This window comes from Canis lupus, chromosome 9, assembly GCF_048164855.1.
Source record: "Canis lupus baileyi chromosome 9, mCanLup2.hap1, whole genome shotgun sequence".
In the NCBI taxonomy this organism is placed as follows: domain Eukaryota; kingdom Metazoa; phylum Chordata; class Mammalia; order Carnivora; family Canidae; genus Canis; species Canis lupus.
Window position 1 is genome coordinate 38,278,514 of NC_132846.1, and position 23,050 is coordinate 38,301,563.

General features: G+C 37.8%; 1 protein-coding gene across 10 annotated transcripts in view; it reads left to right on the forward strand.

Moving 5' to 3' along the window:
- SYT16 (synaptotagmin 16) overlaps positions 1 to 23,050 on the forward strand; it is a 232,198-nt gene that overhangs the window by 94,889 nt on the left and 114,259 nt on the right. For 8 of the 10 annotated variants that reach the window (XM_072838858.1, XM_072838857.1, XM_072838861.1 and 5 more), the window contains one exon: positions 18,372 to 18,548. In XM_072838858.1, the coding sequence (XP_072694959.1) occupies positions 18,372 to 18,548 (177 nt within the window). Of the gene's footprint in view, positions 1 to 18,371; positions 18,549 to 23,050 lie in introns of those variants that run through there. The other 2 variants (XM_072838851.1, XM_072838862.1) reach the window with 1 other exon arrangement.

Sequence of the window (23,050 nt, forward strand, 5' to 3'; positions counted from 1 at the left end):
GATCTGCAAGTTGTGCTTGTCTTGGGAGCAATTCTGCTAGAACAGTCCCAAACAGACTCTGCTTGAGCCTTTGCCTTCCACTTAGGCGTGCCTGGAGGGCAGTTCCCCCATGTAGCCACTGTGGGCCCTCCAAGTTTCCACAGAAGGGAGGGGCTGCTCAGGCCTCGGCAGAGACATTTGCCCCTTTCTCTTGCCCAAGTACCACCTGTTTAGAGTCAGGAGACTTTTATGATCCAGGAGAAGTTTGGATGATCTGTCAGAATGGGCGGGGGTAGGACTCTTCTTATTGTCTTAATTGGGATCCACAGGAAAAATACATCTCTGGTGGTGTTGAAGATAAGCTTCTCTACTTTTCTCAGTTTATTTGTATTTTTAAGATTTTATTTATTCATTCATGAGAGACACAGAGAGAGAGAGGCAGAGACATAGGCAGAGGGAGAAGCAGGCTCCCTGCAGTGAGCCTGATGTGGGACTTGATCCCAGGACCTCAGGATCACGACTGAGCCAAAGGCAGATGCTCAACCACTGAGCCACCCAGGCATCCCCCTTTCTCAGTTTATTATTATTATTATTATTTTTTCCCCATTTCTCAGTTTAAATGGACTTCTGCATGATCATGGTCATGCTAGATGTATATCAACTCTTCTCCCTGTACCTGTGACCTGCCTTCTGGTGGCTGCTGCTGGGGGCCTTTTAAGTCCCTAGTGGGCCCCTTGTGAAATGTTCCATCACCACAGGATTCCCTAGAGCCCCGAGATTCACAGCTTCCTCATCAAGGCACCAACTCATGTACAAATCAGTGCTAATTCAGGTCTATTCCAGTGTCTTTTCCTTTCAGATTATTCTTTGTCTTGGGCAAAGGGTGGCAGTTTTTGTTTAGTTTAGTTTTGTTTTGTAATCTTTGAAATCTGCATTCATAACCCTGTACTTCCCTGCAATCTGGGGTTCTTTTTGTAATCCTTAGTGACTTTTTGAGAAGTTCTTGATCCTTCTCCCTTCCTGCTCCTGCTTCTGTGAGATAGCACCTCCTGCTCAGCACCTCTCATTATGTCCTCTCTTGCTGCAGCCTGTAGCTTCCCCTTACCTACTTAAACAGAATCCCTTTTTTCTTCTTAGTTCAATGGCTCATTTAGTGCCTTCTCCCCAGTCTCCATCTCTTCTCCCCCCACCCCCCCCCAGGTGGAGGACCTCATTACCAAGGCTATACATGTGTCCCTTTCCCCACACAAGTGCTGATGCAGCTATCTCAATGAAGTGTGGGGCAGGCCCTTAATTTCTAGTTTGGACAATTGGAATGATTTATCTTAAAGATGGTAATCTAAAAACAAGTCAACAAAGATTTCAGAAAATATCTGGAGCCAGATGAAATTCATCCAAGGGCAAAGGAGGGTCCTTGCCTTTGCCAGGCAAGGCTTCTTTGGCCATATATACAAAAATATTACTTACCAAGTAATTTGTTTACCAATATTAAGGACATTCAAAAAATTGGCAGGGCATACTATCTCACTATAATTTGACAAGATATATTAGGTAAATTATAGAATAATTTCAGATTTTGGTTTATTTTTATTTTGGAACTATTAACAAGATAAGGTACTGCTTATAGATGGGGATATGGAATGTTTTAAAGTCAGGTTGTTGGAACATTTCTTGCTAAGTCACTCAACCTCCTTTAAATTTTTTCCCATTTTACAAGAATTGATCTTTATATCCTCTTATTCAAGTCTTGTTTTGTGTGAAAAAATTTCCATGTATAAAGCCTTCCTTGAAAATCTTTATTAAACTTTTTGAAGTTCAGACTCCAGTGCAGTCATGAGTGGGTGCTCAGTAAATAGGTTGGTTTTCCAGGCGGGAGAACAGGCTCTATTCAATCTTTACTCTCTTCAGTGGAGATATCAGTGGTGTAATCAAAATGGGACTCCACTAGGTTGAAATAATGAAAGTTTAGCTGGGAGAGATGTCAGATAAGCTGAGAGATAAATTTCTTCTTCTCTTTTTCTACTCACAGTAGGATTCTGAAACAGAATCTCTGCAGGAGTTTAGGTAGTTGCAATCTTATGAAAGATATGTACAGAATATTTTTGATTTAGAATTGATATTTCACTGACTACTTTCTTAAACTTGGGATGAGGATTGAAAGGAGAAAAAAATAGAGAATGTCTTGAGATGTTTCAATGCATTCTGAGAAGTTTTTTGATTTGCTTATGTTCTAGGATATTATAGACCTAAAGTTTTTTTTCCTGGAGACTTGCAATAATGATTATAGTTTATCATCCTTACAACCCTACCAAAGATAAACTGGTTCAGAACCAAAACATTCTCAGTTAATGTTTTCTGTGGATGGCTCCTGCATATTACTGTCCAGACATTGTGCAGAGCTGAAGAAAGTGACAATTTTGCATTGAAAAAAATAGAGATACAGGCATCAAAGGACATTTCTTTTCAAAGGCTTTATTTCTGTTCTCTTTCCAAAATCCAAAGCTGTTTAAAGCTAGGTCATATTCTGTGGGGGAAGAGGGCAACAAGTAAAATCCAGAGTCACAACCATATGCTTTGAGGAATAGCTGAAGAAGCTTACAGTCCTTTCGGTAGAGGAAAAGTTGGGGAGGCCTAAGTGCCATCTTCAGCTATTGGCAGGGTCGATACTGGCTTTCTCTGTGAAGAAGACTGTCTACCCAGAAGATGTGGACAAAGAAGGAATGGGTTGGTTGGCAGATTAGTGAGCTTCCCAGTCACCAGAAGTGTTCGAACAGATGCAGATGCCTGTCAGGTTTGTTATATACTAGATTCCTTCACTGAGTGAGATGTAGGAGGTCTTTGGTGGGGAGAAGGCTACTACTACAAAGATGCTGTGATTTTAGGAGAGGATTTCAGGGAGAAGCAGCAGAGAGAGGGGAGATCAGAACTGTCCAAATGCATGGGAAAACCCAGGCTCTCGTCTTGGCTCTCCCACCCTATTTTTGGGTGTTTGGGCTTTAGCCTTTATTTTTGCAAAATAAAGGTTTGAATCAGTGTCCTCCAGGGTTCCTTCTAAATCATCAGCTTTAAGATAATAGTTTTCCCAGCCTGCACATCTGCTAGTGTACTGCAGGCCTGGAACACTGATGGGCCTAAACCATACATAATAAAAGAGTGGCAGAACAATGTTTGTTGGAGCTGATAGAACATACCATACACAGAATTTATTTTTGTAGGACTCTTCCAGAGAATTCCTCATTCCCTACTCTAATTCAGTGATAGTTTATATGCAATAAACTCATCAGTAATTTAAATAAAACATAATCTTGGAGGTTATACTTGTTAATTTAATTAAGCTAGCATGCATAATGGATCTATTATGAGCAAGGCATCAAGAATATAAAGATGAATAAGAAGACACCATTTTTGGTTTCAGTGAATTTACAGTCTAGTGGGAAATCATAGCTAGAATAAACAAACAGTGATGCAACGTCATGAGTTAGATGTAAAGATATAAGCACTGTGCAAAAAGCACAGTCATAAGGTCTGCCTGGCGGAACAGGGGTGGGCTTTGCTGGAGGAGTGTTCTTTCCAGTGGGTCCTTACAAGAGGGGCAGGACTTCACCTTGGAAAAGGTCATTCCAGGGAGAGGGATTATTCTGAGAAAACACATAGGGGTTTGAAAGTACACGAAGGCTTAGAGAACAGTGAATATCTCTCTGACAAAGGCAAGAGTGGTATACTTGGGAGATGTACTTGGTAACCAGACTGAAAAGGTGGTTTTGGGATGATTTGGAGGGAGTCTCAGATGTTACGGTAATTGTTTGAGCTTTGATCTTGAGGTTGTGGAGAGTCCTAGAATCGTTTATGCATGACTGTAGGTCTGTGGTTCATATGGCTAACTCTGTTAGGGGTTAGTAGAATGGGTTGGTGTTGTGGGGAATCTGACAGTATCCAGCATACATGTATGTATGTGTAATAATCAATGTTCGGCCATATTCATGAAATGACCTCAATCTGAACCTCACTATCCTGTAAGTTTATTATTAAAGTAGCTGAGCCCAGCTAAGTCTTGTTTTGCCAGAGACCCAAATTATATTTTTAAGAAATCAAATAGTTGAAAACTTGAACTAGGCTTTAATAAAAAATATCAGGGAGGGAGGAAGGAAAGAAGGAAAGAAAAGGGGGAAGGGGAAAGGGGGAAGGGGAGGGGGAAGGGGAGGGAAGGGAAGGGAGACAGGGAAGGCAGATGACATCAATTTGTAATTTTTTTAACGATTTTATTTATTTATTTATTCATGATAGAAAGAGAGAGAGAGAGAGAGAGAGAGAGAGAGAGAGAGGCAGAGACACAGGCAGAGGGAGAAGCAGGCTCTATGCTGGGAGCCCAAAGTGGGACTCAATCCCGGAACCCTAGGATCACGCCCCGGACCAAAGGCAGGTGCCAAACCGCTGGGCCACCCAGGGATCCCCTCAATTTGTAATCTTTGTAGAGGTTCAGCCTGATAAGAATCTGACTTAAGCACTGAACTAAGAATGGAATGGTGAAGATTTTTGAGATTTCAGAAGGCTTTTGAAAAGGATAATGAGTTAAGTACTAGGCTTGGTAGTTTTGGGAATGCCTGCAGGATATCCTGGAAGAGATATTTGTGTCAAATTAGAGTTTTGGCTTATAGACACATACTTAGTAACCCTCAATGACAGCTGAAGTCATGAGAATACACAAAATATATGAAGGACTGGAACCCAAACACAGAATCTTAAAGAATAAAAAACTCTGAGACGTGAGCAGAGAAGTGGAGCTCTGAGAGAGTGGGTGAAGTGATAAGAAGCAAAGCCTAAATTGGAAAATTCTGGTGATGACTTAGGCATGTAGAAAGAAAAGTTGAAGAGCAAAGATGTGTGATGTGGGTTCTAGCTCTGCCCAGAGGTTTGGGCATTCTGATTTTAAAGGACTATTCTGGGATCTGAGCAAGAGTGTCTTTGTGAGAAGGTACCTAAGTAATTTAAATCATTCAGGGGTGGAAATAGGCCTCAGAAAGACCCTACTTTTCATGCTCTTTTTTTCTTGCTCACCAGGCAACCTTTGACCCATAGTTTCATCTTAAGTGGCCAACTACCAGATGTAAGATTGGCTGTAGTTCTATAGATACAAAGTTGGTTGTAGTTCCTGGGCCAGGAATAACCATGATAATAAAAAGGTTGGGGTTCTGATTTGTCACATACCTTATTGGCGGAAAAGCACATAGATGTCACACAGTCCTCCCTTCAGGACCTCACATCACCTTGGGATATAGAATTAGGTAGTATAGTGCTGGACCTGAATCTCCTTAACTAAGGTCCAAAAGCTTTTTTGTATCTACTTTGCCTTTGTGCTTTTAGCCTCTGGTTGATTTAACTACAATGAACTAGTCCTCAAGAGTCTGAGCGTCTCATGGTAAACTTTAAATATCATATTCTTAAACCCTGGAATAGTATCAGACTGTGGTGGCCTCACAAGGATGTACCAATAATTGAGGTTCAGCTTGAACCCATCATCCTATCTCTTTCATGTTTTACAATGTCAGAAGGATCCTGGTTAGCCCACAAAAGAAATTTAGCTCCCTGTGATTCTGATCTGGTGAGGGTAGCACTTACCCTAAGAAAGTGCGCCTGGAGGAGACACAGGTGTTTCAAGGGCCACACTTTTCTGGTAAAAGTGATCAGTGCATAGCGCACTATGAAATCAGAGCTTTGTTCCACAAGACTTTGCAACATGGTGCCTGCAAAGCACTAGAATAAAACACTATCTTCTGTGCCTCAAAGCCCTACTTTTATAGTCCTTGTTTGCTTTGCTAATTAAGAGACTTTCACAACTCCCTCTTGACCTAAATGTGTAAAATGTTGCATGTTGTTTGGCTCTTCTAATAGCTTTTGTTTGGCACATTCTGAATTTATAAGGTCAAATGTAATTAGCTCCAGATACTCAAGCCTCTGTTGGGAATAATGTCAAGGAGCAGTGCATCTCAAAATTTACTTAAAAGTCTCTGACATTTTTGCATCTTTCAAAAAATGTTTAAATCTCTAAATTGGCCTTGATTTTGGAAGGGTAAATGAGGAGACGTTTGAAGGAGTAATTGGCCCGTGTTAGGTACTTATGCTCAAGGCTGGGAATAAAGGAAGCCTTTTAGAAAGACCTATTATAGTTGTGTTTTAAGATCAATACTCATGGCTACCACATGGAGCCAGACCTCTGGCTTCTGTACCTACAACGGTTTGACCCCGTGTACTCTTCCCTTGAGGTGCAGTAATTACCAAGTGGAATGCCTGGTGCAGATGGCCTCCCGTGTTTTAGTACATGGCCCTTCTGGGTAGGGACGCTATGCAGCAGAGTGATGTGGGCACGTAAGTGGGTGGAAACTTTCTAATGTGTCACAATAATAACAATGCAGAATCCTTTTGCTGTTCAGCTTCCCCTAGAACTTCAGCCCACGCAGCAGCCTACGTGGTTCACAGTCCTATGTGAATGCTAGACAATTAGCAGCTGATAATGAAGAATGCCATGGGAACCAGTGGGAAAATAATAGCTTACTCCAAGGATATAATGAAATGAAATTAGCACAGACAGTAAAACAGACAATTTATGCTGTTTTTTTCTTTTTTCCTTATTTTTTATAATTAAAAAAGAGCCAGTAAATGCTTCTATTAGAGAAATATGAGAATCGATTAGATTCCCATCTGTTTTGGAAAGGGGTTTTTATTCAGAAATTAATTCCAGAGAAACTTCTAAGTTTCTACTACAGAAGAAGAATAGGTAAAAGATAGCTATTTTATTTGAATACAATTATAATTTTATTCAATGTTGTTACCTAAATGGTTGCATGTGGTCTGAACTTTAGACAGGGATGCTGATGCTAGATAATTGATTTTATTGTTAGAACTATACTTTATGCTCTTAGCTGAAATGTCAGTGGATTTTCAGTGTTCCCAGCAAATTCTCACTAACAGGGTAAACTTGTATCTCTGTGGATGGATAACTTTCTGAATACACAAAAATGTATTGTCTGAGAAACTGGGCATTTAAATCTTCATCCTATTTCTGATGTCCTATATGCTGCTTAGTTTTTGAGCATAAAGCTCTACATTCTACTTCTTGAGATCAAAAGTTAAAACTTGGGGGCACCTGGGTGGCTCAATTGGTTAAGCATTTACCTTTGGCTCAGGTCATGATCCCAGGGTCCTGGGATCAAGCCCCATGTCAGGCTTGATCCAGGACCCTGCTGTTCCTCCTGCTTGTACATGTGCTCTCTCAAATAAATAAATAACATCTCTTTTAAAAAGTTAAAAATTGAAGTCTTTATAATAATCTTTGAAAAAATTTAACTGTGCTAGACTGCAAGCAAATCTTTTTTTTTTTTTTTTTTTTTTGAGGGTATTGGTTGGTAAAAAACAATTTTGTTAAAACTTCAGTCTCACTGTGTGGGCAGTATTCTGTGAGTTGAAAAATAAAGAAGTTATAAACAAATCAGAATTACATTTCACTCCAAATGCTTTCCAAATGCATTTGTTTTGGAGAGTTGAAGAAAGTTGGATATCTTTCTTCCGATATTTTGTCTGCCTGAAGTAGACTTGTCTCTCAATTTCTCTCATTTATAAAAATATTCTCTTTGTGCTTGAAAGCTAAATTGCCACATTGATTCAACAACCATTCAAACAAAATGATATACATGTATATTCTCTGATGTTTCAACATGACATACTTTCATTGGGCATATGTTCCTAATTTTGTCATATAATTATATTAAATTCAGGAATGTTAAAGTTATAATGAATTATATCCATGCTAGCTGATTGCTTTTACTTGGCAAATGACATCTAAATTGTACAATGACCATACATTACTCAGTTAAATTCAGCAACATAATTATGCCATTAAAAATCCAACAATCCAAAAATGTTGATGGTAGCCTTATAAATCATCAACATTATCTAGTTCCTTTTGATTTTCTGTCCTCTTCCTCATCTGGGAAGATGTGGGGAAATAGAGAGATCGAAGACAGTGAAGAGTAGCTAAGTGTTCCGGGAAACTCAGAAAAAAAAGTGAAAAAAGTCTCAAAGATTCCTTCCATGGACCTATTGGTGCACTTCACCCACTTTCATCATTAAATGCTGCTTCTGAGCTAACCATCTGAGCATGAAGGGAAAGGAGAGCAAGATTGCTGATGATTCTTGGCTTCTAGAAGTGTGTGCGTGTGTGTTTGTGTGTGTGTGTATGTGTGTGTCTGTGAATGCTAAAGGAGAATTAACATTTTAAACATGTAAAGCAGGCAGGTTAGGTTACTTAATTCTCAGAAGAAGATGAACACATTTCAACACACATATATTATTATATTAAAGATAGCACACCATGTATACCCCCAAATGCTGTATTCTTAACTGTTTTGAGAAATGATTGGTTGCTAGTGACTCCATATGTTGCTATGTTTTATTTTGGAACATGTTAAAATCTCACTTAGATTTCATTAAGCCATTTTTTGAAAGGTCTATTTTTTCTTTCCAAAGGATTTGTTTGAATATGTGGTTAACATATCCTGGTTAGCTATTACTGGGAAGAAAATTTAAGTGGAACTACCCATTTTTCTTTAAATATATAAATTTTATGTAAAATATTTTATATTTCATAGGCCTAGGAAGTTTTAGAAAAATTATTGACTATCCACGAAGATTGTTGAGGTTATAATAACTAGCCTTAAATTTAGACATGGAAACATAATATGCTAAGTATCAAAGCCTTTGTTCTTATATCATTATTAATATTTTTAGTTCTGGAAGCATTATCAAAGGAAAAAAAGGAAAATTAAACCCTCAGTTTAAGTTGTTCTATGCTAATTTTTAAAAGTGACTAATTTCATAGTTGATTTTTTAAAATGTTTTTATTTATTTATTTGTGAGAGACACACAGAGAGAGGCAGAGACATAGGCAGAGGAAGAAGCAGACTCCTTGTGGGGAGCCTGATGTGGGACTTGATCCTGGTACCCCGGGACCAAGATCAAAGGCAGATGCTCAACTACTGAGCCATGCAGGCATCCCTAATTTCATAGTTTATTGTAAAAACACATCTAATGATATAAATGAGTCTAATTGTATGTATATTTTAAATTTGTGCACTGAAGTATCTATCTATGGAGTTGGCAAATTGGTGTTCAACTCTTAAAAAGTTTCTCTTTTTCTACGTTCTGTTCTTTTTGGTAGTTGCAAAGAAAGTCTGAGCATAAACTATAGGTCAAAGGTCTCAATTCTTTTGTACAGCCCAATGTGGGGTTTCAACTCACAACCCTGAGACATGAGCTGAGATCAAGAGTTGGACATTTAACCAACTGAGCCACCCAGGTGTCCCAGGCTTCAACTTTTATTATCCCAAAATTGGCCTTGAAGACATCTCCTTGTTTGCCAAAGCCTCCGATATCTAACACAATAGCTTTTATTGTCACTTCTTCACCCTAGAATCCTGGCTTGGGTCAACCCGACTGGTAGACCTGTGCTAAACCTGTGCAATACTCAGTTTACCTTTACTCTGACCTTGTTCACTGTCCTTCCTGGGAAGCTTCTCAAGCCCTAGGTGGATGGATCCCTGGAAGAGGATGTAGCCATACCCAGACAATCCTGAATTCTTTTTTCAATGTACTCTTCTTGAGATATAATTGACATACAACATTGTATAAGTTTAAGGTGTACAATGGGTTGATTTGATACATTTATATTTTGCAATATGATTACCACTGTACCATTGGCTAACTCATCTCTTATGTCACATAATTATCTTTTTTTTTTTTTTTGCAGTGGGAACAATTAAGATCTAGATTCTTAGCAACTTTGAGGTTTATTAATAGCATTGTTTGTAATCACTGTGCTGTGCATTAGATTTATCCCAGAATTCTAAGGTAAACAAGCTTAGGCTCAAGTCAGGGACTTTTTTGCATAACCATGCTTAAGAATATAATAAAAACAAGTTTAAAGTCATGCTACTTTTTACAGGGATGAGTGAAATTGAAATTATATCTCTGAAAACAGGGCTTCCAGGTTGAAGGACACTCAAAGAGAGTAGGGTTGTATAAGTGAGTAGAGTTTTAGATTTTTTTCGGGCTTTCCTTGTGTGTATGTGTGTGTGTGTGTGTTTTAAGATTTTGTTTATTCATGGAGACACAGATTGAGAGGCAGAGACACAGGCAGAGGGAGAAGCAGGTTCCATGTAGGGAGCCTGAAATGGGACTCGATCCTGGGTCTCCAGGATCAGGCCCTGGGCTAAAGGTGGCACTAAACCACTGAGCAACCTGAGCTGCCCTTTCCTCATGTTTTTGAGATTCCTCATGTTCCTCAAAGTGATGTCAAGAGAGTTTATTCCTGAGAAATTATAACTTTACTTTTAAATTATTTCTATTGTCATTGCTCAGTTAATCTGGATTCCCCTTACCATTCTGTTGAATAAATTTTCAGCTTCCTCCCATCTTATTTCTAGCTCTTGTGAGTCAAATGGCTGTAGTTGGTTAGCCTTATTTTTTAACCTTTTCAACAACCACGGAAATAAATTTACAAACATCTAGTGACTGTGTGACATGCAGAGACTTCCCTATTTATGTCACTGTTTGCTCTATCTTCTTGAGCCATTGCTTGAAAATCAACAGATGGGGCTATCCAGTGGAACATGAGAGATATATTTAACTTTAAGGAAGTTTTCAATATAAACTATGTGACCAAACTTCATAGCCATCTGATTTCCAATTTAGTAATTACTGGAATAATTAGATGAGTTACTTTGCAGATGGCACTTAAGTTTCTTGACATATGTGCCCTTGTCATCTATAGCAGATGATACATGTAATGCTTGTTCTTCACTATAGCATTTGTATATATGGGATGTAAAATGAATTTAAGCTTCCCTGCCAAAGTCTCTAATTTTGTTTAGACCCAAATGCAGCATCAAACCCTCCTTGGCTTATACTGATAGAACTGTTGGCTTGCTGTGTTCAGTGTTACACATTGAGGGTAGAGCTGTGCTGACTCCAGTTCTCATAACCTATAATATTTAAACTTTATTTTTAATTCTACATATTGAATAATAAAATTACAGAATGTTTAAACATGAAGAAAGTCACTTTCAAACCAAATTGAAGAAAATTATTATAATTCTTTTCATATTTCCTTCCAGTCATTATTAAAATGACATATTTGCATTTTTAACTTTTTGAGATAAAATCTATGTTCTATAAAATTAACACCCTTTTAAAGTGTAGAAGCCAGTAGTTTTTAGTATATTCACAAAGTTGCACAACCATCACCACTAACTAATTCCAGAGTACTTTCACTACCTCAGAAAGAAAACCCATACCCATTTGTAGACACCACTAACTTCTTCCCTTCTCCAACCTTCTGGGAACAGATAATATCCTTACTGTCTCTATGGATTTGCCTATTCTGGACATTTCATTTAATGGGATTGTACTTTATGTGGCCTTTTGTATCTGACTTCTTTCAGTTAGCATGCTTTCCAGATTCATCCATGTTGCAGCATGTATCACCACTTCATTTTTTCACTGCAGAATGTTTAACTGTATCACATTTTGTTTATCAGTTGATGGACATTTGGGCTATGTCTACCTTTTGGGTGTTATGAATAATACTGTTACAAACATTCATGAACACATTTTTGTGTGAATGTATATTTTCAGTTCTCTTGATTATATACCAGAGGTGGAATTGCTAGATTATGGTTGGAATTTTAAGTCACCTTTAAAAAGGAAAGTTTGTGTGGAACCTTGGTAAAGCAATTGTTACAAGTCTGCGATCACTGTCAACTTCTTAGCCATGTAAGAAGAAAGCTCGTGTAGAAAGCACATAAGCTGACCTACAGTTTAACATAGCATTTCTCTAGCAACCCCTCATGAACCTGTTCAGACTTTCCACGTAGTACTGATAAACACATAGCAAAAAGATGAAATTAGAATCGATAGATTCTAGGATGCACATGAACTCTTGAAATAGCCAAACTTGCCAAAATCAGCTTTCTCTCTGCTTTAGCCAGATGTGTACTTATTCCTAGAGTTTTCCACCATCCAACTTGAAAGGAGGGAAAAAGATAATATCTTCCCCCCATGTGGCACTAACTGAGATATTCAGGGTTTACAGTAATGAGTATGGCATAGTGGTTAAGAGCATACTTTCACCTATTTACTTGAGTGAAAATGTATAGTCTGTATTTAAGAAGATCTATCAGAAAGCATAAGAAAAAAAAACAAAGAGGAAAAAACTTGAAGTTGGTAGCCAAAGAAATACTTACCCAGTTTAATATAGAAACAAGAACAGTTCAATAGAAGAAACTGCCAAAGACGTAACTGAAGAAAACTCTCCCAAGCTTTACAAAAGCCATGGACATTTGGGTAGAAAATCTGGGTTCTAGGAAAAAAATCAACAGAAGATGCCCACAAAGAGACACCTTCTGGTAAAATTTTTGCATTAAAATATTCTAGCAACATTTTGACCAAAACATTCTGTTGCCCATTCAAAAAGTAGAAAAAAAAAAAAGTAAGCTATAGAATCACACTTATTTTAAACATTAAAGATAAACGTAATGGAGCAATATCTACCCAGCTTTTGGGAGAAAAAGATATTGAGACTTTAGAATTTTATACCTATCTATAGTTAACTCACTGCTACCAGAATTATTTTTTTTAAAGATTTTATTTATTTTTTCATGAGAGACACAGAGAGAGAGAGAGGCAGAGACACAGGCAGAGGGAGAAGCAGGCTCCATGCAGGATCAGGCCCTGAGCTGAAGGTGGTGCTAAACCGCTGAGCCACCTGGGCTGCCCTGCTACCAGAATTATTGCTAACAGAAATATTTTCATCTCCAAAAAACAAAGTTATATTGAGGAACAAAAGGGTTTGTTCCCTCATTTTTTTGCATCTTTGGATATTATATTGAATAACTTCTTCATGTTGTTTCCATTCTGAAATCTGTATTTTTATATTAAGTGCATTAATATCAGCATATCAAATAGTATTTCAGTGATGATAAAGATAGTTAAAAATTTGTAAGAAAAAAGGTTAACAGTGATGGGTGGTAAGATTCCATATGATCTTTTCTTTTACATTTTCGTTGTTATCAAAATATTCTACTACATGAATGAATCATTTTTTATCTAACATCTCTAAAAATAATAGAACTTTTAATCTAGTAAAAATGTTTTATGAACCAAAAAGGTAAAATCAATATAGACAATTTAGTATTTTCCCAGTAGTCAAAATGACTGGAAGGAAGTACAAAAATCTTAATGATGGTTGTCTTAATTTTTTCTATATTTTGCAGATTTTATGTAATGAGCCTCATGTTGCTTTCTAATGGAAAAATATACTTGTACAAAAATAAAAAATTCGTTTCATTAATGAATGACATTAGGTCCAAATGTTTCTGCTTATGAATGATAGATAAACTCTCTTTTCTAAGACTGAATATTATGTAAATCATATCCTGTGTTGCTTAGTGTTACTGACCCACTTGAAGTTTATCTTTTCTTTCCAGAAGTTTTCATTGATAGTTACATTAATAGTTACATTAATCAATGTGTTAAACAAAGAGGAGTTCAACATTTATTTAGGTATCAAATATTTATGAGTACCCACCCTATGTTGGCTGCTGAGAGTGCAATGAGTCACCGAAGCACAGTCCCTGTTCTTATAAAATTATGTCTTATTTGAAAATTGTTTTTTTTAATTTATTTTTTATTGGTGTTCAATTTACTAACATACAGAATAACCCCCAGTGCCCGTCACCCATTCACTTCCACCCCCCGCCCTCCTCCCCTTCTACCACCCCTAGTTCGTTTCCCAGAGTTAGCAGTCTTTACGTTCTGTCTCCCTTTCTGATATTTCCCACACATTTCTTCTCCCTTCCCTTATATTCCCTTTCACTATTATTTGTATTCCCTAAATGAATGAGAACATATAATGTTTGTCCTTCTCCAATTGACTTACTTCACTCAGCATAATACCCTCCAGTTCCATCCACGTTAAAGCAAATGGTGGGTATTTGTCATTTCTAATAGCTGAGTAATATTCCATTGTATACATAAACCACATCTTCTTTATCCACTCATCTTTTGATGGACACCGAGGCTCCTTCCACAGTTTGGCTATTGTGGCCATTGCTGCTATAAACATCGGGGTGCAGGTGTCCCCGCGTTTCATTGCATCTGTATCTTTGGGGTAAATCCCCAACAGTGCAATTGCTGGGTCGTAAGGCAGGTCTATTTTTAATTCTTTGAGGAACCTCCACACAGTTTTCCAGAGTGGCTGCACCAGTTCACATTCCCACCAACAGTGTAAGAGGGTTCCCTTTTCTCCGCATCCTCTCCAACATTTGTTGTTTCCTGCCTTGTTAATTTGCCCCATTCTCATTGGTGTGAGGTGGTATCTCATTGTGGTTTTGATTTGTATTTCCCTGATGGCAAGTGATGCAGAGCATTTTCTCATGTGCATGTTGGCCATGTCTATGTCTTCCTCTGTGAGATTTCTCTTCATGTCTTTTGCCCATTTCATGATTGGATTGTTTGTTTCTTTGGTGTTGAGTTTAAGAAGTTCTTTATAGATCTTGGAAACTAGCCCTTTATCTGATATGTCATTTGCAAATATCTTCTCCCATTCTGTCGGTTGTCTTTTAGTTTTGTTGACTGTATCCTTTGCTGTGCAAAAGCTTCTTATCTTGATGAAGTCCCAATAGTTCATTTTTGCTTTTGTTTCTTTTGCCTTCGTGGATGTATCTTGCAAGAAGTTACTGTGGCCGAGTTCAAAAAGGGTGTTGCCTGTGTTCTTCTCTAGGATTTTGATGGACTCTTGTCTCACATTTAGATCTTTCATCCATTTTGAGTTTATCTTTGTGTATGGTGAAAGAGAGTGGTCTAGTTTCATTCTTCTGCATGTGGATGTCCAATTTTCCCAGCACCATTTATTGAAGAGACCGTCTTTCTTCCAATGGATAGTCTTTCCTCCTGTATCGAATATTAGTTGACCATAAAGTTGAGGGTCCACTTCTGGGTTCTCTATTCTGTTCCATTGATCTATGTGTCTGTTTTTGTGCCAGTACCACACTGTCTTGATGACCACAGCTTTGTAGTACACCCTGAAATCTGGCATTGTGATGCCCCCAGATATGGTTTTCTTTTTTAAAATTCCTCTGGCTATTCGGGGTCTTTTCTGATTCCACACAAATCTTAAAATAATTTGTTCTAACTCTCTGAAGAAAGTCCATGGTATTTTGATAGGGATTGCATTAAACGTGTAAATTGCCCTGGGTACCATTGACATTTTCACAATATTAATTCTGCTAATCCATGAGCATGGAATATTTTTCCATCTCTTTGTGTCTTCCTCAATTTCTTTCAGAAGTTCTATAGTTTTGAGGGTATAGATCCTTTACTTCTTTGGTTAGGTTTATTCCTAGGTATCTTATGCTTTTGGGTGCAGTTGTAAATGGGATTGACTCCTTAATTTCTCTTTCTTCAGTCTCATTGTTAGTGTATAGAAATGCCACTGATTTCTGGGCATTGATTTTGTATCCTGCCACGCTACCAAATTGCTGTATGAGTTCTAGCAATCTTGCGGTGGAGGCTTTTGGGTTTTCTATGTAGAGTATCATGTCATCAGCGAAGAGGGAGAGTTTGACTTCTTCTTTGCCAATTTGAATGCCTTTAATGTCTTTTTGTTGTCTGATTGCTGAGGCTAGGACTTCCAGTACTATGTTGAATAGCAGTGGTGAGAGTGGACATCCCTGTCTTGTTCCTGATCTTGGGGGAAAGGCTCCCAGTGCTTCCCCATTGAGAATGATATTTGCTGTGGGCTTTTTGTAGATTAATGCAGGTGAGAAAGATGTATTTATAAGGGGAAGTAGTTGAAAATACATGAATGAGGGGCAAACACAGAGAGAGGTAATTGTTTTGATGAACGGGATGGAGATAGGGTCCAGAGCACAGACTGCACAAAGCAGTGCATACATACCATGTTTGCTGCTAGACATTTAAAAAAATATTTTATTTATTTGCTTGAGAGAGAGAGAGACAGAGACAGAGAGAGACAGAGAGAGACAAAGAGAGAATGAGTGAGTGGGAGAGGAGACAGAGGGATAAGAGAATATCTGCTGAGCATGAGCCAGACCATCTCAGGACCCTGAGATCATGACTTGAGCTATAGTCAGAGACTTAACTGACTGAGTCACCCAGGCTCCACTGCTAGATATTTTTTTTTAATTAAAGTTTAGTTCATATAAATGTTATGTTAGTTTCAGGTGTACAACATAGTGATTTGACAAGTTTATACATTATGTCATGCTCACCACAAGTGTAGCTACCATCTGTCACCATACAATGCTATTATAATACCACTGAATATATTCCTTAGGCTGTACCTTTCATCCCCCTGACTTATATATTCCATAAGTGGAAGCCTGAACCTCCCACTCACCTCCACCCACTTGGCCCACCCCCAACCCCTCCCATCTGGCAACCATCAGTTGTCTTTGCATTTATGGGTCTATTTCTGCTTTTTTGTTTGTTTTGTTTTTTAGATACCACATATAAGTGAAGTCATATGGTATTTGTCTTTCTTAGTCTGACTTATTTCACTTAGCATAATACCGTCTAGGTCCATCCATGTTGTTGTAAATGCAAGGCCTCATTCTTTTTTATGGCTGAGTAACGTTCCATTTGGTATATATACCATATCCTCTTTATCCATTTATCAATCGATGAATACTTGGGTAGCTTCCTTATCTTAGGTATTTTAAATAATGCTGCAATAAACATAGAGGTGCATGTACCTTTTCAAATTACTGCTCCTAGATATTTTAACAGCTCTTCAAAGATGATGATGATGATGATGATGATGATGATGATGATGATGTTGGGGAAGATGGTTATTTCTGTTGGAGAAATCACTATATGTCAGGTGCCACACTGATTATTTTCCATGTGTTAACACATTTAATCTTTTATATAGCTATATTTATTATGTCCTCTTGTTGCTTAGGAAACTGAAGCACAGAGAGGTTAAATAATTTGCTCAAGGCCACACAGATAATAAGTGGCAGAGTGTGATTTTCTCTCAGGCAGTATAATTGCTGAATCCATGCCAGTAAGCACTACTACCTATGCTGCCTCTAAAGACAGAGAGAATAATCAATATGTGCATACTTTTTTTTCATGGTAAATGTTGGCTTTGATAGCAGACACTATTATCATTTTGCAGACTACCAAGCTATTATCTTTGTTTATTCTTTCATTGGCTTGCCACTGGATTGGTTCTGTGAGGCAGTACCATTTATTTTCTTTATCTTTTCATGGCATTGGAACCGGTTTGATTCATCCTTTCTCTGGTATCTGGATGGTAGGGTGAGGTAAATATTATCCCTTCATATTTATTAGTCTACATATTAAACCTGCCAAAGGATTAAAGCTGCATTTTAGGAGATTCATTTTAATAAGTTTTCACATATACTCAACTCCCTTAAATAACTCTATTGACACCTGCTCTGTAATTAATTCCTTAATAATTTGCTTTCTGGATTTCTTTACTGAGTAATGTCTTGGCCCAAATGTCATTTCCTTAGACGAATCTTCCCTCAATCCTGAATTAGTTAAAAAAAATCCTAAATTAGTTCTAGTCTCCCTGCTATTTGCACTTCATAGCTGAATTCAGTGGCTGGAACTCTTTAAGGTATATTGGGTAGCACTTAACCAAGGTCAAATAAAACTCAGGATATTTTGATGAAGAGGAGGAAGAAGATAAAATTTCATTTATCAGGTTTCTAAAATATTACCAGCCAAAATATATTTCCAATTTCTTACACTGATGGCATGGATTAGGAATTTTCTTGTCTCCATTGATAATGATAATCATCATATTGCATAGTTGGGTTTGCAAAACTATATCCAGGAAATGATTTTTTTCTCCAACTGCAAATATTGAAAGGAAGATGTCTGAAAGTTTGTCTCAAGAGATTATCTTTTAAGCTTTGAGCAGCTGTGTTTTCCAGGGATTTGCTTTTAAAACACTGATCAACCATTTCCAGCTCAACCCATTTAACAGATATATCTCCTGTAGTTTGTGTGTTTGAAGCTGAATATTAGGCTGAGGATAGGAAGAAAGCACAAGTGCAAAAGAATAGTGAGGTCTGTCATCTGAAGAACCAGCCTAGCGGGATGTACTGAGCAACAATTGTTTTTTTTTCCTTTTTCCTGTACACAGTCCTGGAACTGCCAGCAAGTGTTAAGACTTGTAGAGTATTTGCCACTTTAATTAATAAATATAAACTTTGATCAGTTAGAAGTAAAAGTTGGTTTACTTTAATTGTGATGATGTTTTTTTTTCTTTTGTGCTCTCTTGCCAGTTCCTCCTGAAGCCATTGGCTTCCTATCAGCAGTTGGGGTCTTTATTGTTCTTCTGGTTGTTCTCTTCCTCTTCATCAACAAGAAGATATATTTAGAAAAAATAGGCCTTCCATGCCTGGAGCAACGAGGGAAAAGGAAGCACTCTAAAGACAAGACTGGGATCCATGAGGGGCTGGGTAAGCATGACGCCTTACATTTTCCTGAGCTTGGCAACTTGCTGTGGTTTTGGTCAGGGGAGGAGTATCACTGTTTCCACGATAGGCCCCATTAAGAAATCACATGTGAGCTGTTTGGATGCTGCTGTGGTAGACATGATGAACAGACATTACCGAAGAATACATTAGCTTTGTGAAAGTAATGCCCTTCTTTGAGTTTGAAGAGCAGATGGGAAAAGGCTGACCACCACTTCCTGTCGTTTGAGCTCTTTAGATGTGTGTGTTGAGTTTCCCTCTGACTAATGCTTGACAAAAAAAGTGGTTTTTCATTGACAAGAACCTTGATATGTTTTAGTCTCATTATATTGCAGCAGTGTTGCCATTTCACTTCAGTTAGCTGTTTCTGAGATTTTCATTGCTCTGATCCACTTCCCACCTCACAGGGCAATAATTACTTTTCCAAAGGGAATTTTTTACTCCTTAAGGTCACCGAATCTACTACATAATTTACTAACTGCCAATTTGTTGAAGAAAAATAATATACTCAAATAAATAATTGGCTTCCTGTTCTTAAAGGACATATTTTATTTTTAATTGCTGGAGTGTAGAACTTTGTAGTGCAGGAAGTTACCACAGAGTGATGGTTGTCATCACACAGAAGCTGGGCATTTAAAGATAGTGCTCTTATCTTACGGGTGACAACTAAGCTCTCTCTCTTTTGTAAAAAAATCATTCCAATCCTCATTTCTTCTTCTCTGTCAGGTAAAATGAGTTTGTCAGGTAAAATCTGGGACTTACAAGTGGTTTAGCCACTACTGTCCCAGCTGGGACATAAGTTTGTGAGACGAATAGACTTCTGCTTGGTCATGGGGTCGTATGGAGGTAAGATTCATAGCAATTCTACTTTCCCCCCATAATCAGCTGGTTGGCACAAATTGTGTGACTTAGCAAATTATGGAACCATTCTAAACTTCAATTTCCTCATCTGTATTTTGGGATAATCAATACATCTTCTACAGGGTTAAACTAGATTAATGAATTACTTTTGTAAAGATATCAGCATGGTACCTATGGTAAAAGTCCTAATAGAATCATAGCCATGCAGCGTTAATAAAATATCAGTCACAGTAATGGCTTTTAAGACTGTCATCACCTATAAACACATTGTATTCATTACTTAAATTGGGAAATTAAAATTGGCGATGTTTTCTCCTTTGCAAACTATAACAGGTACAGAGAACTAAGGTTAGAGCTATTTAAGTTTTTTTTTGTCTTGTTTGACATGTTATCTGAGTATTTTAGAGACAATTATGAATTATACTTGCAAATAAGGTTTAAAGATAATGTTGAAACAATAACAATAAAGCATGAATCAGAAGCTGTCAGCTGAAGAAACACTGAAAAAATCTATGTCTCAAACTTAGAGTGGGATCATAGAAAGAGAGCTTTAAAAATAGTTTAATCAAAAAAAAAATAGTTTAATCAGGAGAATCCCAAATTATAATGTCTAAGAACTATACACCTTCATTAGGACATTGCTCCTTTTAAAAGTTTAATTTTTGGTAAAAAAAAAAAAGTCTAATTATCACTGATCAAAAGTCTTTTTGAGAAATGTGCTTGTATCCCAGATTTTGTCTAAGTCTTGATATTTGCCTTAATTACCATCTTCAGAACACTGATTTCTCAGTGAAATTTGGCAAATGTAGAGAAGTAAGGAAGGCAGCCTGATGTGGTGGAAAGAAGCATAGTGAAGACAGCCAGAGCTGTTTTGCCACTAATTAGCTGTGATATTTTGGGAAGCTCATGTCACCTTTCTGGGGCTTAAGTCCTCATTTTCAAAGTGATGAGTTTGGACTCGTTCTCTCCTAATTTCCCTCATGCAGTCCTCTTGGGTTCTTAGGGTTACCATAGCAATTTCTTCTTTAGATCTCAGTCTATGAATGGAAGAGACCTAATAGAAATGATTAACAGTCAACTAGAGCATCCCACTCTTAGATTGAACCATATGAAACTGCCGTTTTTATAGACCCAAGAAATGGCTATCTGCAAGCTAGTCATTATAATTGAATATATGTGATATTCTGAAGAATAAAGTAATTCTTTTCATTTGTGTAGTAATATCAGAGGCAGTCTTTTTTTCTGAAGCCATCATGCAAAATCACCTACCTGACAAAATACTTTGCTTTCTTTTAGGCTATAAAATTTTCAAAGTTCAAAGAACTTACACATATGGTTCTATGTGGATTTAGGTAAAGGGAGAAAGAAACTGCAACTGTTTCTTCCTAATGACACAAGTAGTAATAATAATTTGGCAGTGACACTTGATAGCTATCACTTATTTAGCATTTAATATTACCATGCACCTGCTAAGTATGTTACAAGTTTTACTTGGTTTCTTTATGCAAGGTATTAGTGTTGTTTGGGGAAAGGGCTGGTACTACTTGTAACAAAGGAGGCATTTTTCAGATTCAAGAGAGAAAAATCTGATTAAAAATACCCGCAAAAAAATACCCACAAAAAGACAAAAAAACAAAAAAACAATAAAACAAAAAAAGAAAGAAATTCCCATCATGAAATAGTTTTTGAAGAAACCTAGCTTTGCGAGAGAGAGAGAGAGAGAGAGGAAGAATAATTTTGTTTTTCTGTTTATTTCTCCCTCAAAAGCTTTCTTTCAAAGCTTTCTGGTTAAAATACAGCAATTTCTCCCCACCAGTTGGGAAGAGGGCCCAGCTGACTGGGTCTTCCCCCAAGACCACCCTTACCTGCAGCTAAATGGGTTAGCTTCTGGTCCAGGAGGAGTCTCCATGCTGTGCCATTTCCTTCTGTTTGGGCTATGATGGCTGCTGTTGTCAAATATATATATTTTTTCATTTCTGTATTTAGGTCAGAATATGTTCAAGTACAACATTCCCACTAAACAATTAAATAAAGAGGTCCTAATATCTCCATCTTGTAGATGGGGAAACTAGGGTTCAGAGACATTCCCCCCCCCATTAAGTGGCAGAGCTGGGACTTGCATCTGGGAGTGCCTTAGGCCAGAGGCCCAGATCTTAGTCAGACTTTTTTTCTGCTCAGCTAATCTTCCCAACTCAGTCCACTACTTCATGCTGTTGAATTTCTGGGATGAGAAAAAATAAGGGAAAGTTAGTTTTGGTTCTTGTGGCTGCCATACAAAATGTCACAAACTTGGTGTCTTATAATAGCATAAATTTATTTTTGGCACAATTCTAGAGACCGGAAATTTAAAATCAGGATGTCAGCAGGTCCACACGCTTCTGGCTTCAAGCTCTGCCTCCATCCTCATGATGCCTTCTCCTCCTGTGTGTGTCTGCGCTCTCTGTGTCATTTATCATTGGATTTAGATTTTATCCTGAAAATCCAGGAAGATCTCTTCTCAAGATCCTTAACTACATCTGCAAAGACCTTTCCAACATTCATGGGTTCCAGGGATAAGGACGGGTGTATCTTTATTGGGGGCCACCATTTAGCCACTAACAAGGGGGAGAGGAAGTGAAAGCATAACCTGGAAGTGGTTTTTAATCATTCCAAATTAGGAGAGTTGATGAAGAATTGGATGCAGGATTCTCTTTTCTCTATTTTCCTTAGTGGCATTCCACATGCCCCTCCTGGTGTTAGAATGATTTTTACAAAGAGATGCAACAAAAATTTAAGTCAAATGCTTATAATATGGATTGTAATCATCAGTCAGTTTGCTTTCTAACTGCAATCCCTGTTGAACTGCCCTGGGTCTCAATCCTGAGACACTTAAAAAACAAAACAAAAACAGTGCCCAAAGCTCACTGCAAATGAATCAAATCAGAATAGAGAGTGGTAGTGTCAGGGAAATCATATAGCTTTACAAAGAGTACTAGGTGACTTAAAGGTGTGGCCACGGTGGAGTACCATGGATGGACATGGAGATAGGTTCACTGCTAATTTTCCCTTTCAGGTCAGGAAGGATAGTGTGCGAGCAGAGTGTTAACACTCACCAAATCCACCCTTGCTTCTGCCCACAAGGTATCCATCTGGTGGTTCCCTACGTGTTTCCTTACCTGACTACTTCAATTCAGTTCTGCCTTGGTCATCAAGCAAGCTTTTCTCTTTATGATATTTTCCCTTTCCAAAGCCCTGTATATACCATAACATAACCAGTAGCTTCTGTACAGGGATTTAAAAAAATAAGATATTTAGGAAAAGTACCTACTTTATAAAATTATTCAGAGTTGCCAAATTACAAGCAATTCCAATTGAATTACAATTGAAAACTCTCAGAATCTTTCAAGATTTTCAAGATCTTTCCCTCCCTCCCTTCTTTCTTCCCTCTCTCCCTCCCTCCCTGTCTCCCACCCTCCCTTCTTTCCTTCCTTCCTTCCTTCCTTCCTCCCTTCTTTCCTTCCTTCCTTCCTTCCTTCCTACTTTCCTTCCTTCCTTCCATACCCATCATGAAGCCCAATGTGGGCCTTGAACTCACAACCCTCAGATCAAGACCTGAACTGAAAATTTTTACAAATTTTTAGTGAATT